This window comes from Chamaea fasciata, unplaced genomic scaffold (assembly GCF_029207755.1).
Source record: "Chamaea fasciata isolate MVZ Bird 193981 ecotype frontalis unplaced genomic scaffold, bChaFas1.0.hap1 SCAF_5, whole genome shotgun sequence".
Lineage (NCBI taxonomy): Eukaryota > Metazoa > Chordata > Aves > Passeriformes > Sylviidae > Chamaea > Chamaea fasciata.
The window spans coordinates 6,167,114-6,183,198 of NW_027094090.1; the positions used below are offsets into that span (position 1 = coordinate 6,167,114).

Sequence of the window (16,085 nt, forward strand, 5' to 3'; positions counted from 1 at the left end):
CCAAAACAGTGGCCAGTGACTTAGGGACAGGAGGGTTTGCTAACAAAACCTGTAATTTAATGAACTTCTCAAGTAAGTATGGCTAAAAATCTGAATGAAGGGGATTACAAGAAACATCCTGACCTTAGCTACTATCCCAGATATTATTTGGAGATTATGATCTACAAGTACATTGCCAGGCCCATTAATTATGGGCATATGTCAGACTGTACAAAACTCTTAAGTGAAAGTAATTGCTGTGGAGTTGCTCATTAGTATTTGTTAAATTATGAGTGTATAAAACTGGAAGAAAAAACTTTTCTAAGTGATTTCAGAAAAGGGAAGCTATTAAACAAAGTTGTTTAGGTATTGTAGCAAGGTCTTGATTAAGAGGAGTTCTTAAGGAATGCAGAGTGCAATCCAAAATATAAATTCAAAGTTTTGGAGGAGCCCTACTGCTTCACACATGTTGTGTTCTCTTTTGGCAACTTAGCCTAATACAGGAAGAATTCAAGCTTGTGCATCAGATCAGTTATTCAGAAAGAATAAATCCTATTTTTAATTGTCATATCTAAACCTTGCAGTAGATTCCGATGATCCTAATTTTATAGACTGTTGTATTGGCTGTTGTAACTGAGAGCTCTATAGGTGTGATACCTGTTTTGGTGATTGTGGGATGATACTGGAATAGGTTTTCAGGTTCAGTTCAGAGAGCCACAGAATCACAAAACCAATTAGGTTGGAAAAGACCTCCAAAACCCTGGAGTCCAACCTATGACTGATCACCACCTTGTCAACCAGATGATGACACTGAGTGCCACATCCAGATTTTCCTTAAACACTCGCAGGGACAGTGACACCACCGCCTCCCTGAGCAGCCCATTCCAATGTCTAATCACCCTTTTTGTGAAGTCCTACCACTGCCCAACCTCAACCTCCCCTGGTGCAGCTTGAGGCCATGTCCTCATCCTGTCCCTGGTTAGCCAGGGGCGGAGCATGACCCTCACCTGGCTACAATCTCCTGTCAGGGAGTGGGAGAGAATGAGGTCAGCCCGAGCCTCCTTTTCTCCAGGATGAACAATTCCAACTCCCTCAGCTGTGCTTCAGACCCTTCCCCAGCTCTGTTGCCCTTCTTTGGACGCGCTCCAGTGTCCCAATGTCCTTTCTCCCCGTGAAATGATCGCATCCATCTGTCAGTACGAGTGGATTGGGCTGTTAACAAAACACTTCTGTACCAAACCGCTCGACCTGTGCTTTTCACGGGCTACTGCGGTACCACCACCATCACAGAGACGTCAAAGCCCCCGCGGCGTGAGCGAGTGAGGGGCGGGCGGTTTCCCGCGCTCGGGCCGGGCTGAGGTGTGGCGCTGAGGGGCCGTGCCCGCCCCTGGCGCCGCGCGGAGCACTCCGGGAGCGCGGTCCTTCGCCGCGGCGGCTGTCCGCCCTCAGCCTGATCCCGCCGCGGCGGCCACCGCTCCGCGCCGGTCCCGCCGATCCGGCTCCCCTCGCCTGGGGAAGGGCGCGGGGGGCGCTCCGGGAGGGCGGTACCGCCGTGTCCCCCGGGCGGGGAGGGACGGCCCGTCCGCAGCGCGCGTCACGTGACGGCGGCGACGGAGACGGTGACAGCGCTGGGACCGCGGCCGGGCCGCCACCGCCATGGGCAGTGAGTGCGGACAGAGCCGGGAGGGAGCGGGCCGGGGCCCGCGCTGGGGGACAGCGGCCCCGGCAGCGCGGGCAGGACGTGGCCGGTGGCCCGTGGGCGGTGATGGGGCGCCGTGCTCCGGGTGCCGCCGCAGGCAGGGCCGGGGCTGCCGAGCGCCCGCTCCCCGCACAGGGTCGGTGCTGCCGGGCACGGCGTGAGGCCGGGCACTGCTTCGCGGTGGGGTGTCCTGTTCCACTCCAGCCTTACTATATATATATACACACTATATATAGGTATGTAGCATATGTAGCCTATATACACATACATATGTGTATGAGAGTCTGAAGGGCGGGTGTCAGAGGATGGATCCCGGCTCTGCTCAGTGATGCCACCCAAAAGGACAAGAGGCAGCGGGCAGAAACTGATGCCCAGGAAGTTCCACCTGAGCATGAGGAAGAATTTCTGTCCTGTGCGGCGACCGAGCACTGGACCAGGTTGCCCGGAGAGGCTGTGGAGTTTCCCTCACTGGAGATATTCCAGAACTGTGTGGACACAGCCCTGTGCCGTGGGCTCTGGGATGACCCTGAGGTGGCAGCAGATGAGCCCTGTGGTCCCTTCCAACCTGAGCCATTCCACGATGCTCTGGGATCTTGTTCACGGCGGAGCTGTGCCCCCCTCTGTGGAGTGCGGTGCACCTTCCTACAACCTGTGTGAGGGCTTGGCATAAATAGAGGAGACATGTGTCATATGAGAGTGTAAATGTAAACATGGCACTACAACAAAAATGTTACTTTCAGTGTAATAAATGCATTCTGCAGTGTAATAAATGCATTCACTTTGAAAAGGAACCAATAGTGGTTTTTTGTCCCAGTGTGTTAGGGCTGGACATAACGTTCAAGTTTTGGAGGGCAAAGTCCCCACCAAGCACATACGCTTTGATTTTTTTTTCCTAAAATAATTTTTTTGTCCCCAGAAAAAGAGATCAGACTGTTGAGCTTTTCTGTGTTTTTAAAGGGGAAACTGTGAAGAGAGATGTATTAAAAGCTAAAATAAAGTCCCATGAAATTCCAATCAGAATAGGTGTTCCACTCATTTATATTACAATTTCTCAACATATTTTAGTGATTGAATTATTTTTTCAGCTAAATACTTCAGTAAACACAAAAATCTAATCTCTGTGTGAGAGAATACCTTTTGATGTCAGTATTGTTCTGTGTTTAACTAGCATAGGCTGGTACTAGGTCATTTATTTTTAGATGGAATACAATTCAGTTCACTCCTGGTGATACACACAGCACCACTTCTCTAAAATTATTCCAGCTGTGGAAAAAAGAATGGGTCAAATCTGGTTAGAACAAGAATTCTATTTCACATTTTTTGCCTGGTTTTCAGCTCTTTCAAGAAGAGGGTGTTAGTTTTCAGACAGTTTTGGAAGCTAAATAAAGTTCCGTGAAGCTTTATAAATTCATGAATGTTTGTTAATACATTTTTCTGTCTTTTTTTGTGTGTTTGTGTGTGTTTTTTTCTGGAACAGTAAAATTTTTAGAAGTTATTAAGCCGTTCTGTGCAGTGTTACCCGAAATCCAGAAACCGGAAAGAAAAGTGAGTGCCGCATTATGTTCTTACTTTCATTAGTTCACAGAGGTGGAAATATTGTAATATTCTAGTCCAGGCTCCAATATAGATACAGACAGTGGGCCCTAAAGTAGAATATATTCTTTGGAGCAGGGGTGAACCCGTGTTAAGGTAAAACATTACTGTGATGATGAATTCAGAGCACCCTTCTGGTAAGTTTTTCCCTTTGATTCTATTTTTTTAAAAAAAATCTTAATTCTAGACTAAGTTTATTTATTTTCAGCTCCATGTGATCTATTTTAATATACTAGGGCAGAGTCTTTGTTTTTCTGTGGATCCCACTGTTGGCTTTGAGCTGGCTTGTATATTACGTGGAAAAGGATTGTTCTGTAGATCAGGAAACACAAATTTAATTCTCCTCTTCCCACAAAGTATTTCCTCCACCCACAGCTGTGACTGACCTTGCTGAGGTGGGAGAGTGATCTGTGGTACAGTTCAGGTAATTGCCCTGTTCACCTTCTGGATATGATGTTTCTCTTTGATCTAAAATCAATGAACTCAGTTCACTTACAGCTGATCTCTCCAGTCCTCTAGCCCTTGAAACTACTCCCACTTCTTGGCACATTTTCTCGATGAAAAAACAGGTAATTTCTACAGATCAGAAAGAGACCTGCCTTGTCCAAAGAAAAACCCCAACCAAACACCATTTTTGCTTTCAAAACTCAAGCAAGCACATATTGCCCATGTGACAATCTAATTAGAGTAACAAACTGACTTGTCATGACTATTGTCACAACTTCCATGAAAATTCCTTAAGAGCTAAATGTTGGTTTTTATATTCTTAAAAGGGAAAGCTTAACTGGGAACATGATACCATCTCAGAGAATCCTCTTTGGTTAATGAGAGGTTCCCAGAGGTTAGGGTTGGATGCAGAGGTGTTTGTGCCAGTGACCATAGCTGAGCCTGCCGAATTGAATGGAGAAGATAACAGTGAAAAATTACGATTATGGCCCTCTGGAACTGATTTTTTGAAAAGATTAGGATTTACCCACTGGCTCTTTGCTCCATCTAGTTGCTTTCCAGCATCTTTCAGCTTTGGGACAGGTTTCTAAAACAAATTATTTAGGTCAGGAAAGGTGTTAACAGAGCAGGAATCTCCAGAGCCAGACCCCCATGCTAAGGCTTGGATGCACCAGGTCTGGTTGGCAGGCGCCCACCTTTGTTTCTGCAGTGGGGAACCTTCGTGCAATCTTTTGGTGCTGATTTATGGCACTTTTGTGATCACTTGGTTACAGCCATCCCATTTTTGTCTTGTGAAGCGAGTGAGAAGAGAAAGCTGACACAAACCTACGGATGCTGATGTTTCTGTAAAGCTCACTGGCAGATGTTATTTGCCAGAGAGGATGAGGGGCTTGATCTGTCCTTGTTGTCCATGAGCAGATGAAGGATGCCCAGAGAGGTGCCAAATTCCTGTCCTGTCTATTTGGGTCACTTTGTCTTTACTGCTATTTAGGTCGCCGTCTAGACTATGGCTGCCAGTTGCCAGCTTTGGACAAATTTAAAGTGAAAATGTTATTGGGAGCATCTTTCCTAGGCTGAAGAGCCCTTTGACCATTTTCAGTTGTGTTCCTTGCTTCTGTGTAGTTTATCAAGTGATTTAGGTCATTCCATGTAACTGTAGTTCTCTGTAATTTATTGTTTTCTTGCAAGCTGTCACGGGCAGATATGACCAGTAATGGTTTTAGTGAATTGGTTTAAGGCCAGGAAAAGAAATTTAGATAACCAAATAGAAAGGGAGATTCATTTTCATTAAACATGTATTGATTGTTAAGTGAAGATGATGTTTTGATTCAGTTGGGCTCTCACTGAATCATTTTGCCATTCTTGTTGATGAGGAAAGTGGTTTCTTCTGTCCCTGGGGAGTGTTGCTTTTGTGTTTTGGCCAACTTGATTAGCAAAAGTGATTGCTACTTTTGTAGTTATTAGAATGGGCTCACATTTCTCTCATGCACAGATTTGCTAAGTAGAACACTCTGTTCAGAGCACCAAGATGATAATGCTCAAGTCCCTTCCTTTTCACACGATTTAAGAAAAATGTCAAAGGAAGAAAATGTCCAATTGAATCAGATCAGATGGTGAAATTTACTGTGCCTGTGCTTGTTAGCTTTTGTGTCTGGAATATTTTGGTACCACTCTGTATTTTGCCATTCCTGGCATATGGATTGGGATGACTCCTTTTTCTTTTTTGTTGTCTTGACTCATAGAGACTGTTTTCCTTGTGCATAACTGTGATTTGGGTGATGCAGATTTCGTCCAATGCTCATATTCACCACAGTTACAGAGAGAACCAGAGCACCTTTAGTCCTTCACTGTAGCCTCTGAAGCCAAGTTTAAGTGTGAGGCTGTAGAGATAATTTGATTAAGCATTTTTGGCTTTAGAGGTCTGTGCTTAAAATATGAATTGTGGAGTTCAGACTTGGTAAAGTGGGTCAGCACTGCATAGTCTAACACAAGGTATTGTTTGGATTTATTTGCTGCTGTCACTGTTTTTATAACTCTGTGCTGTAAGTATTTTTAGCATCTGTCCTCTTTTAAGAATGAGGCAGTAGCAGAAAGTAAATTAAATTACCTGAATTATTTTGCTTCTAAGTGCATAGTTTCACTTATAAAGATGTAGACTGGGTTTTCTTTTGCTCGAGGACCTGTGCTGCTGCTGCACTTGTTTGTAATTTCTCATTTGTGGGTGTTCAGTACCTCTGAAAACAGGCACTAATCCTTTTTCTTGTTACTTCTCCACAGGCAGATTCAGTGGTTGGAGGCAGAGAGCTCCAGCCATTTCTGCTGTGTCTCTCTTATGTGTTAGTTCATGACATGTTTTAGTAGCTGCCCTGCACTTGTCTGCAGTGAACACACTTAACCCTCAGGTTTACAGTCCCTGGAGGAGAGGTGGGAACTTGAACATAACCCTGAATCTCAGCTCTCTCTGCCCTCCTCAAGTGCATTTCTTTCTGTCTCATGCTTTGAGTAATCCTCTGGCTCAAACTTAAATCTTGTGATTCTTCTCTTCTTGCACCTGGCACTAATTACAGACACCTCAAATGTTGTGCCTCTGAGATTCTCTTCAATGAATTAATGACTATGGATCATTGGTCTGGCATTCTTTTAAAGTAATATATATAACCTACATCAATAAAAATATTTTGGAGGAAAACAATATTTAAAAGTCATTTTGTGCTGAATATCCATGAACATAATGATGAATTTAAAGATTCCTGTAACATCCTTTGAAGAACTTAATTTTAAATACTTTGAATTGCTGTCGAAACCTCATGGTTCTTCTGGTTTTAATCATATGTCTTCACAACAGTTCAATCCCTCTAAAAACTTTATAGTGCTTTAGTTTAATTAAACTTCCAGGCTTACAAAACTTCAGTTGAAGCCTAGAGCACTAAGTACTGAAGATAAGTTTTTTGCATTAGTCTTTCATGTTTGCTCTGGTAAGTCCATGATTTTAGCCATGCTGTTGCTCTTTTATAAATACCCACTATTTTAGAATAGTGTAGATAAAACACATTCTAGTGACTGAATGTCTGCCAGTCCCACATAAGTTACCTTTGTCTTTCTCTCTAAAATCTGAAATGGTATTAAAAATATATTCCAATGAGGGGTGATGCTTTCTGGTTTGAAATCTTTGCATTGATTTCTGAGTGATAACAGCATTTAGTACTGTTGTGAGAGTGCAGTGGAAGTTCCACATAGCGTGAACATTTTTGTGTCTCCACTCTGTCCTGTAGATCCAGTTCAGAGAGAAGGTACTATGGACAGCCATCACACTCTTCATTTTCTTAGTGTGCTGCCAGGTAGGTATTGATGTTGTCTGTGGTCAGAAAATGTGTGTTCTGTACATTGAAAGTACCCTGAAACCATGAGATGTTCTTGTTTCATGTTGACCTGCTAGTTTCAGCTTTTATTTTTATGTAGAAGTATTTGAAGTCCAGCTCAAAGAAACCTGGTTCTCTGAAATAGTCTTTAGTGTTGATCATAGATGTTTTTAGAAACTATTGCTTTATATTTAGTCAGAAATACAAAACCTTTTTTTCTTGTTACGGAGGTCCTATCAAATGATGGTAGTGGCTGCAGGGTAAACAGCCAAGGTAATTATTTATTGAGCAGCATAAACAAGCCATGCAATCAAAAAGTGCACTGTTTACCCTCTGCTCATGACTACACTTAAATTTTAGCACTCACAAGTGCGAAAATTAAATCAAGTGACTTTTTACCAATTTCCTCTTCAACAAACTGTTGGATTTTTATGATTGCAGGAAAATGTTTTTGTGAAGTGTTTAAGTTGACATTTAGAGGTTTTTGTGAATATCCTGGTAAAGTTGTTTGCTAAAACCCTTCCAAAATGCCTGTCTTTGTAAACATTTATGTGATCTTTATTACTCATAGTTGTAGGCGTTCCTAGAACCTGTTCTTGGCTTGTAAACAGTGGAGGCTTTTTATGTTTTTCTTTAAAGAATACCTGGATACTGAAGAAAATGAGAATCCATGTATTACTTGATAGACATTTTTTAGAACATACAGACTTTTTGGAAGATTCAAAATGAACTGTGCATTTCAGAATCAGGGTTTTTATCTTATGTTTATTAAAGCAGCCATTCCAGACTGCAGAGCAGTAGTTTAATAGTTTTTGTTTTCAGCTCTGAAGGACTGTTTAAAGGATAAAACCCAGCTCTTGTACCTGTCTGTTTTTTTGGAAGGGGGAAGTGGGAATGATACTAGAGCTAGAAGAATATGTAGTTTATCTGGGTTTACTAGGAGCTGGATGTATGCATAATTAGAATTCTGCATCTATATGAGAGATTAAAGTAGTTGAATAAGGACAACAGATGGTGCGGACTAGAGTTTTCAGAAATTGATCTCCAAGATTGCCTGGATTCCTACTCTACTGTTTTGGTGATTAGGAAGAGTTATAACGAGCTGAAAATCTCTCACTATTGACACACAGAGTATTGGAAGTTTTGTATGAGCATGTCTGGTATTGACAGTTCCATGTGGGATATTTCAAAACATATTTCTGTCTCTAGAATTTCAGTATTTAAACTTCTTTCTAGGGGTTTCTGCTTTTTTCTGTGGAAGGCTCTTAGTTTAGTCCCCTGAGTTATACCCCAGGATTAACTGGAGGATTGAAAGAGATGGTGTCAATACCTCTGGTTTAATTAAAAAAAATTAAACAATGTAACAGTTAAATCATTACATGTTAAGACTTTATATTTATGCATGCTAATTGTGTGTATCTGTTTAATACTGTTGTGCACTTTGACAGATCCCTTTGTTTGGAATCATGTCATCAGATTCTGCAGACCCCTTCTATTGGATGAGAGTCATTCTTGCATCAAACAGAGGTTAGTACTCACTCCTTTCTCTATTGGGGTAAACAGACCAGGAGAAAAACAGTTGGCTGTTAAATTCCACACCACCCAGATGTCAGGTTGGGACACTTTGTAAAGTTCTTAACACACATGGAATTAAAATTAGTACTTGAGCAGTCCTTCATTTTAGGAATGGGATTTCTTTGAGGTGCAGAGGAGATTAATATTGATTCACAAGTTTCGGGATGATTCCATTCAGGATTTTAGAGCAATCTCTTTCTAACTAATATATGGGACAGGAAATCTTCTGACTTGCCAGTTAGGAACTGCACTAATGTGTAGGGTGTGATTAGGAAATGCCTCACCTGTGCAAGCCAGTTACATTTCATAGTAGTCTGGCAGTGTTATGGGGGGGTAATTTTCTAGGTGGGAAGGTCAAAGACAGAGGTGATTTGGCATAAACTTCAGCAAAACCAAACTAAGGTGTTTTAGAAGAGTAAAGTGGAACACAACCAAATGTATAAGATTCAAACCAATGCTAGAAGTCTGAAACTTAAGATGAGTGACCAGTCATGCCTCACTCTAAATGAGGACACTGATCTCATCTGTAGCTTGGAAAATTGGCTGGAAGTAAGAAAATCACTGGAACCCTCTAATGTGAAGGTACTGCTTACTTAGGAATAGCAATTTTTTTTACACCAGTGAGGATAGTGAATAAAGAAGTTCTCTGCTTCAAATTCTCCTGCACAGTTTGCAGAATTTGGTGTGTCCCTAGCAATGTATGATACTAAATATGCTGTCCACTACCCAAACAGAATAGTTAACAGTGGCCAAGAAAGGGCTGAGGGACTGAAGGCAATAAAAAGCAGGAGCAGGAAAGTGAGTTTTCACTTAAGTCAACTGACGAGAACTCATGGGAGGATGTGAGATGAATGCTGAAGTTTTTGACCTCCTAATTTTCTGGATGCTGGAGGAATAGATATTTCCATGACAGGTCATGTAATATTTAACATGGAAACTCCAGGACACAAGTATGAAAGAATCAAGTTATCATAATTACTTTAATGCTTTCCTGCTTTGAATTGTATACATTTGGGAGTTGGTACTTCAGTGACACAGTGCCAGTGAGTTGGCAGAGTTAAGAGCAGCTTAATGACAATGTTTGTTTTGTTAAGAACTAATTAAATCCCAAACTCTCAACTAAAGCCAAGGGCAGTGTTCTCAGAAACTGTGGATCTGCAGCATATTTTTGTGGTCTGCAGAATTAAACTTTTGGAAAATATAACATTGAAGCACTGACAGAATAAACAGCCAGGGTCAAGATGCTGTCCAGGGAAATGTTCCTTGAGGATATGCCAGAAAAGCTGAGCTTCAGTGTTAGCATGGTTCCACAAAAATATTTGGGTTCTACATGGGTTTTCCTTGCTGTCTTCAAAATTACAGGTTTTAACAGAGCAGCCTTTTGTGAGACCCATAACTGTTTTGTCATACCTGTACAGGAATTATTGGAAGCATTATTAGAAGTAATTTTTCTAGGTCAGGAACCTTTGAAGAGACTTCATGCTTTAGGAGAGGTTCTAGCATGGCAGTTGTTTTAATATTTCTTCTTTTCTAGGTACTTTGATGGAATTGGGTATCTCACCCATTGTGACATCAGGTTTGATCATGCAGCTGCTGGCAGGAGCAAAGATCATTGAAGTTGGTGATACTCCAAAAGACAGAGCCTTGTTCAATGGAGCTCAGAAATGTAAGCACTGTTCCAATTAAAACTACTGAGTGTATTTTTATTCTTGGGAAAGCAGCCTGCCTAAGTGATATTAGATATGAAATTCTTTTGGTCGGTGACTTCCGATTTTTTTAAAGGATTTGCTTTCTCTTTTGTTTTAGTATTTGGGATGATTATTACCATTGGGCAAGCCATTGTGTATGTTATGACTGGAATGTATGGAGATCCTGCTGAAATGGGTGCTGGAATTTGTCTTCTTATTATAATTCAGGTTTGTAAAGAGCTATTTTGTGTGTAACTGAGACTTGTTAGAGACAGTATAGCTGGTAGGAAAAATCTTTCTGTGTCTGGATCACTTCAGTTTATTTATTTTTAATGCTGCAAAGCATCATTATTTGTATCTGTCTAGATATGAGAAATTCTAAGTATTCCATAAAGGAGGAGAATGCTGGAATAGTTAATATCAAAAGTATTTCAGGTAGGAGTGGTGCTTAATTGAAAATACAGGAATTGGTGGACTTTGGAAGCAGTAGCTGCTCTTCTGTGCTGTGGAGGAAAACACACTAAATGGCACAGCTGCAGCTTTGAGACATTCTCCTGCAGAACTAAACAATAAATGCACAAACTTAAACATCTTTTTTAGAAAAAAAAAAGTCATTAGTGAATAATCTATTTGCTGTGTCTGCCTTGAAAAAAGGCACAGAGCTCATTGCCAGGTGAGATGTGCAGGCCTTGGTGCATAAGAGGTCAGAAACACTGCATGAATGACATTTAGATGAAAGACTTAATGATCACTCTCCAACATTATGAAAATACTGAAGCAGGGAATTAAAACACAACTCTTGACTTGATTTATTCTTGTTTCTGCTCAGTTTTGTTTCTTTTCTCACAGCTGTTTGTGGCTGGTTTGATTGTGTTGCTGCTAGATGAGTTGCTCCAGAAAGGTTATGGATTGGGGTCTGGTATTTCCCTGTTTATTGCTACCAATATCTGTGAAACCATTGTCTGGAAAGCTTTCAGTCCCACTACCATCAACACTGGCAGAGGTATGTGTGCTCTCACAGTCAGTCACAGCTTGTTTCAGTGGGTGTATACTGCACGTAAACTATCAGATGTTTATTGGATTGCATTAATCAAAAAGTTCTCACGTGTGGTGATTTGCCTCTGAAGTCAATTGTCCAATCAGCATTGAAGATGAAAATATCTGACTTACATGGAGATTAATACAAGTTTGCTGTTGCCGATTTGAAGTGCAGCAGTTAAATGGGACTTCAGGACCCTTGAATGAAAATTTTTGGATTTCCATACTGAAATTGTCTTGTTTTAGCATCACTTAGTCCATGGAAGTAGAGAGGATAGGAAATGCTGTCCATTCAGAGGAGTTGTTTGGGATCCAGCTGTTGTTTTTGGCTATAGGATGCTTTTGTAGTTGGTGCCTCTGAATTGCTTTAAGCTGGTTTGATTCTTCAGAGGCTGCAGTCTCTTCATTCCTCAGCCAGTCTTTGACAACATCTGGTTGTTCTGAGACCCCTGAAATAGCACCTTAAGATACAGCATCAAGAAATGAACTCATTTACTGCATTCATTAGAGATCCTGAGCCGTGTTTTTAGTTTGCTTTCATTTGAATTTAATTTTTAGTAGTTCTGTTGCATTTTTATTACTGTTCTTCTAAAAGCTGTTTTTCACCTTGTTTATTATTTCTTCCTTCTTAACATCCTCCTGCTCCCAGAAAAGAAAGGAAGAGAGTATTCTTTCATGTGTGTGACTTTGATTTTTGTATTATTTTTGTTTTTCTAACCAGGAATAATATTTTTGAGGTCATTCTACATTCCGTAACCTAAAAAAGAGTCCTATAACATATAGGACATAGTCATATGTGACTGTGTGACAATAGTGACAGATTTGTTATAACAAGATCCATGTCCAATTGTATCAGATTTTCTGTTTGTCATACTTAAAAGTTCCAAAACAAAGGTACTTTTTTAAAAACTGTTTTTAATTTAGCGATTAACCTTTCTTTCACTTTCTTGCTTCGTGCAGGAACAGAGTTTGAGGGTGCTGTGATTGCATTATTCCATCTCCTGGCCACAAGAACTGACAAAGTCCGGGCTCTGCGGGAAGCTTTTTACCGACAGAATCTGCCCAACCTCATGAACCTGATTGCCACAGTGTTTGTGTTTGCTGTAGTCATCTATTTCCAGGTAAAACTCCTCAGAGCAGCTCTGCAGAGGTAGGAGTGCACATGGACCCTGGACACTGCAGTCATTGGGAAAAGATGGGAAGGTTTAAGCCAGAGTAACTGAAGTATCTTAGCTTTGAGTAATGAACTCTTTTTATTCCAGTGGTGTTATTTCAGTATTACCTCTGTGACAGTAAAGCTGTAAAATTTTACAGCCAGGCCTGCTTGCACTCAGTGTGTAATCTCACATTCCACTGAATGCCATACACACTGTGAGAATATTTGTAATAAAATGGATTCTGCTACTGCAGTGGTTTCATCACACCAAGAATATTCTTATTATTTATCATTGACTGAAAAGAATACTTTTGGACAAAGATGGAGAACTTTGCTTCTTTGGGGTATGTAGCTTATCAGTTTTCCCCTAATTTTCTTGAAACATTTAATTAGTGTTTCTTGTTTAAATCTAAATATCTGCTAAAATAGACACCAAAGGAGGATCCATATGGAGATTTTGGGGGTGAGGGCACCTAAAATGTGATCTTTAAAATTTTTTTTTGTTAAGTTGTTGAGTCTGCATTTGGGGAAAAAAAGAAAAAAAAAGACCAGGTTTTCAAGTTCATGTGGCTTTTCTTGGGTCTACTCAGAAGAGATCCTGCCCTGGAAAACTACACAAGAGTGTGCTGGTAACTGGCTAGGTCACTTGGAAGCCATTACAGGCTTTTATCAACCCCTGATCTCTAACATGTATTCTACAGGAGTACCAGTTAGCAGATGAGAATCCATGTTTATGTGAAAAGAATGTAACACAACCAAGCTGTAACACTTTTAAATCTTTAAAATTTGTAATCCACACTGTAGCAGAAAGCCTTTGGGCTTTACTATCACCAACCTTGAAGTCCTTGTTTATCTAGCAAGAGCTGCATGGTCAGGAATAGCTTTGGGGCACACTGGGAATACCCTGTGTCTCAGAAGTGAACCCTGGTGCATTTGTGTTCTTTCCCACAGGGATTCCGGGTGGATTTACCCATCAAGTCTGCCCGATACCGAGGGCAGTACAGCAGCTATCCCATCAAGCTGTTCTACACCTCCAACATTCCCATCATTCTGCAGTCTGCCTTAGTGTCAAACCTCTACGTCATTTCCCAGATGTTGTCTGTTCGTTTCAGTGGCAACTTCTTGGTGAACTTACTGGGGCAGTGGGCAGTAAGTATTCTGTCACGTTTTAGCTGCATAGAATTATTTTCATTTTTACTTTGATGTGAATCCTGGGTATTTAACCAACTGGAATACTTACCTTTTAACATTTGTATATAAAAACTGTTTCAAACATCAAAGAGGAATTCCTCTATTAATACAAGGTGGGAATGTGGGAAGTCTGTGAAACGTAATTTATTGCCTTTTTCTTCCTCTCTCAGGATGTCAGTGGAGGTGGCCCTGCTCGCTCTTACCCTGTTGGTGGCCTGTGCTACTACTTGTCCCCTCCAGAATCCATGGGTGCAATATTTGAGGATCCTGTCCATGTAATAGTTTATATAATATTTATGTTGGGATCCTGTGCATTCTTCTCCAAGACTTGGATCGAGGTGTCTGGCTCATCAGCAAAAGATGTAGGTGTTCTACCTTAATTGTTTTCAAACAGTGCTTCTGGTTTAGAGCTGACCAGCTACTGACTGATCAGTTTATCCCAGTAAATATTCATGTGACTGTGAAACACTGCAGCAGTTTTATAAAATAATGGTTTTTGCAGGTTGCCAAGCAACTCAAAGAACAGCAAATGGTGATGAGAGGCCACAGGGATACATCAATGGTTCATGAGCTTAACAGGTAAGGAAATGCTGATATCCAGCTGGATGTTGAAGAGTGCTGGGGAAGTGTCAACTAGAGCAGAGATTGTCAGAAGAATCCGATACCTGTTTCCACTACAAGAGGGAAGATTCTTCCCGTTCAGCTGTTGCCTTCCTTAGATCTGCAAAAGAAGTTATAGCAGCAGATTAGAGATTAACCCGTACTGTCTTTTTTTTTTTTTTAAGTGACATAATGAGGGATTTTGAGTTGAATCTTTTCCATGTTTTTGAAAGAAAGATACCTTGTTTATCACCTTCTTCTTTCCTGTTTTTTCCTTTCCTACAGATACATCCCTACAGCAGCTGCATTTGGTGGTTTGTGCATCGGTGCCCTTTCAGTACTGGCTGACTTCCTAGGAGCCATTGGTTCTGGCACTGGCATTCTGCTTGCAGTCACTATAATTTATCAGTATTTTGAAATATTTGTAAAAGAACAGGCTGAAGTTGGAGGAGTAGGTGCATTATTTTTCTAAATGTCCAAATATTTTCTGGTTTGTGTGAAAGGGAAAGTATTTTGACAACATGCGTCATTTAGTCCAATAATGCTATTTTCTTTTTACTTGTTTTCAAGTGCTACGTGTCCCATTACTGTAATGGGCATTGAGCGATGCCTGTGTGCAGCATTAGTACCAGCTGCCTTAAGAATAAAGTTTACATTATCTTGTTTAAGTATTATCTAGTGTTGCCTGTAATGCTGGAAACAATTCATCTACCTTGCTGTTCAGACACTACAGTGAGATGGTAAAATGTATCAGTTTGAGAGTGGTAAAGGTCTTTGCACACAGCAGTAAAGTGTTAAATTAATTCCCCTATCCCTAATAGGAAAAAAAGATACCTGAGTTCAGATTGCCACATGCCAGTACTCCTGACAAAATTTATTTGTATCTGTATTTTACATTAATTTTTTTATACTTTTTTAACTTGCATTTCCCCACCACTGAACTCAGCACTCCTTATTCCTTTGCGGTGCCTCCACCTGGGCACCTTTCTCTGAGCTCTGGGGGTGGGCAGGCAGACATTTACCTGTGGCTGATACGCATCTCACCTGTGAGCTGGTCCTGTGGTGGATCTGCTGCGGCCAGGCCAGTCAGGTCCTGCCCCGGGGCAGCCGCTGGCAGGGCCCAGCCCAGCAGTTCTCTTCAACCATGTACTTGTGAAAACTGTGCCACTGAAACTTCATGTCCACTTTGCTTTTGTGAGTCTAAAGGACGAGGCCTGGTTCCTGAAGCAGTTCATAGGAGGGAAAAGGGGGAACGGCAAGTTCCTGCTGAAAATTTGTCGCACTTTACAGCGGCGATGTAACAAATGTACGCGTTAGACAATAAACTTATTTAATTAAACCCTCTCCTGTCTTGTCTCTGCCAGTTGCAATTCATGTGCACTCTTTAGTAATTTCTACAATGCCTTGATTTTTTTTCTTTCTAGAATATAGTTCTGATCAATTTTTAGCAGCCACAATTAAAAAAAAAGATCCCAAGATTCCTCCCCTTAAAGTCACTGAGCCTTTCTGCTCTGCTGTAATCACTTTTTCCCTCTGATGTCACATTTCTTCTGTCTTCTCTTACTCTTAACTTGAAAGTAACTTTGTGTTGTTTGTCAAGGTAAGAAACTCTTAAGCAATTTTCTGATTCAGAAAGCCTCCCTGATTATGATGCTCATCCTCATCTATTTCAGAGGCAAGACTGATTTTGATGTGTGTTTATTAAAACTCTCAGATCCCAACCTTTCAGCAGTGGTGGCTGTTTACATAATTAGTAGCAG

At 41.0% G+C, this 16,085-nt stretch overlaps 1 protein-coding gene across 2 annotated transcripts; it reads left to right on the forward strand.

The window, feature by feature from the left end:
* The first annotated feature begins 1,402 nt into the window (after positions 1–1,402).
* SEC61A2 (SEC61 translocon subunit alpha 2) lies at positions 1,403–15,664 on the forward strand. 2 transcript variants are annotated; one of them, XM_066182714.1, is made up of 12 exons: positions 1,403–1,642; positions 3,156–3,223; positions 6,991–7,056; positions 8,526–8,604; positions 10,187–10,318; positions 10,459–10,568; positions 11,190–11,343; positions 12,339–12,499; positions 13,486–13,683; positions 13,896–14,087; positions 14,228–14,304; positions 14,611–15,664. In XM_066182714.1, exons 1-12 carry the CDS (start codon positions 1,636–1,638, stop codon positions 14,795–14,797), a joined length of 1,431 nt encoding a protein of 476 aa, XP_066038811.1. In that variant the 5' UTR covers positions 1,403–1,635; the 3' UTR covers positions 14,798–15,664. The 2 variants fall into 2 exon arrangements, with proteins under 2 accessions (XP_066038811.1, XP_066038812.1); XM_066182715.1 differs by lacking the exons at positions 1,403–1,642; positions 3,156–3,223 and adding an exon at positions 6,128–6,142.
* The last annotated feature ends 421 nt before the right edge of the window (positions 15,665–16,085 follow it).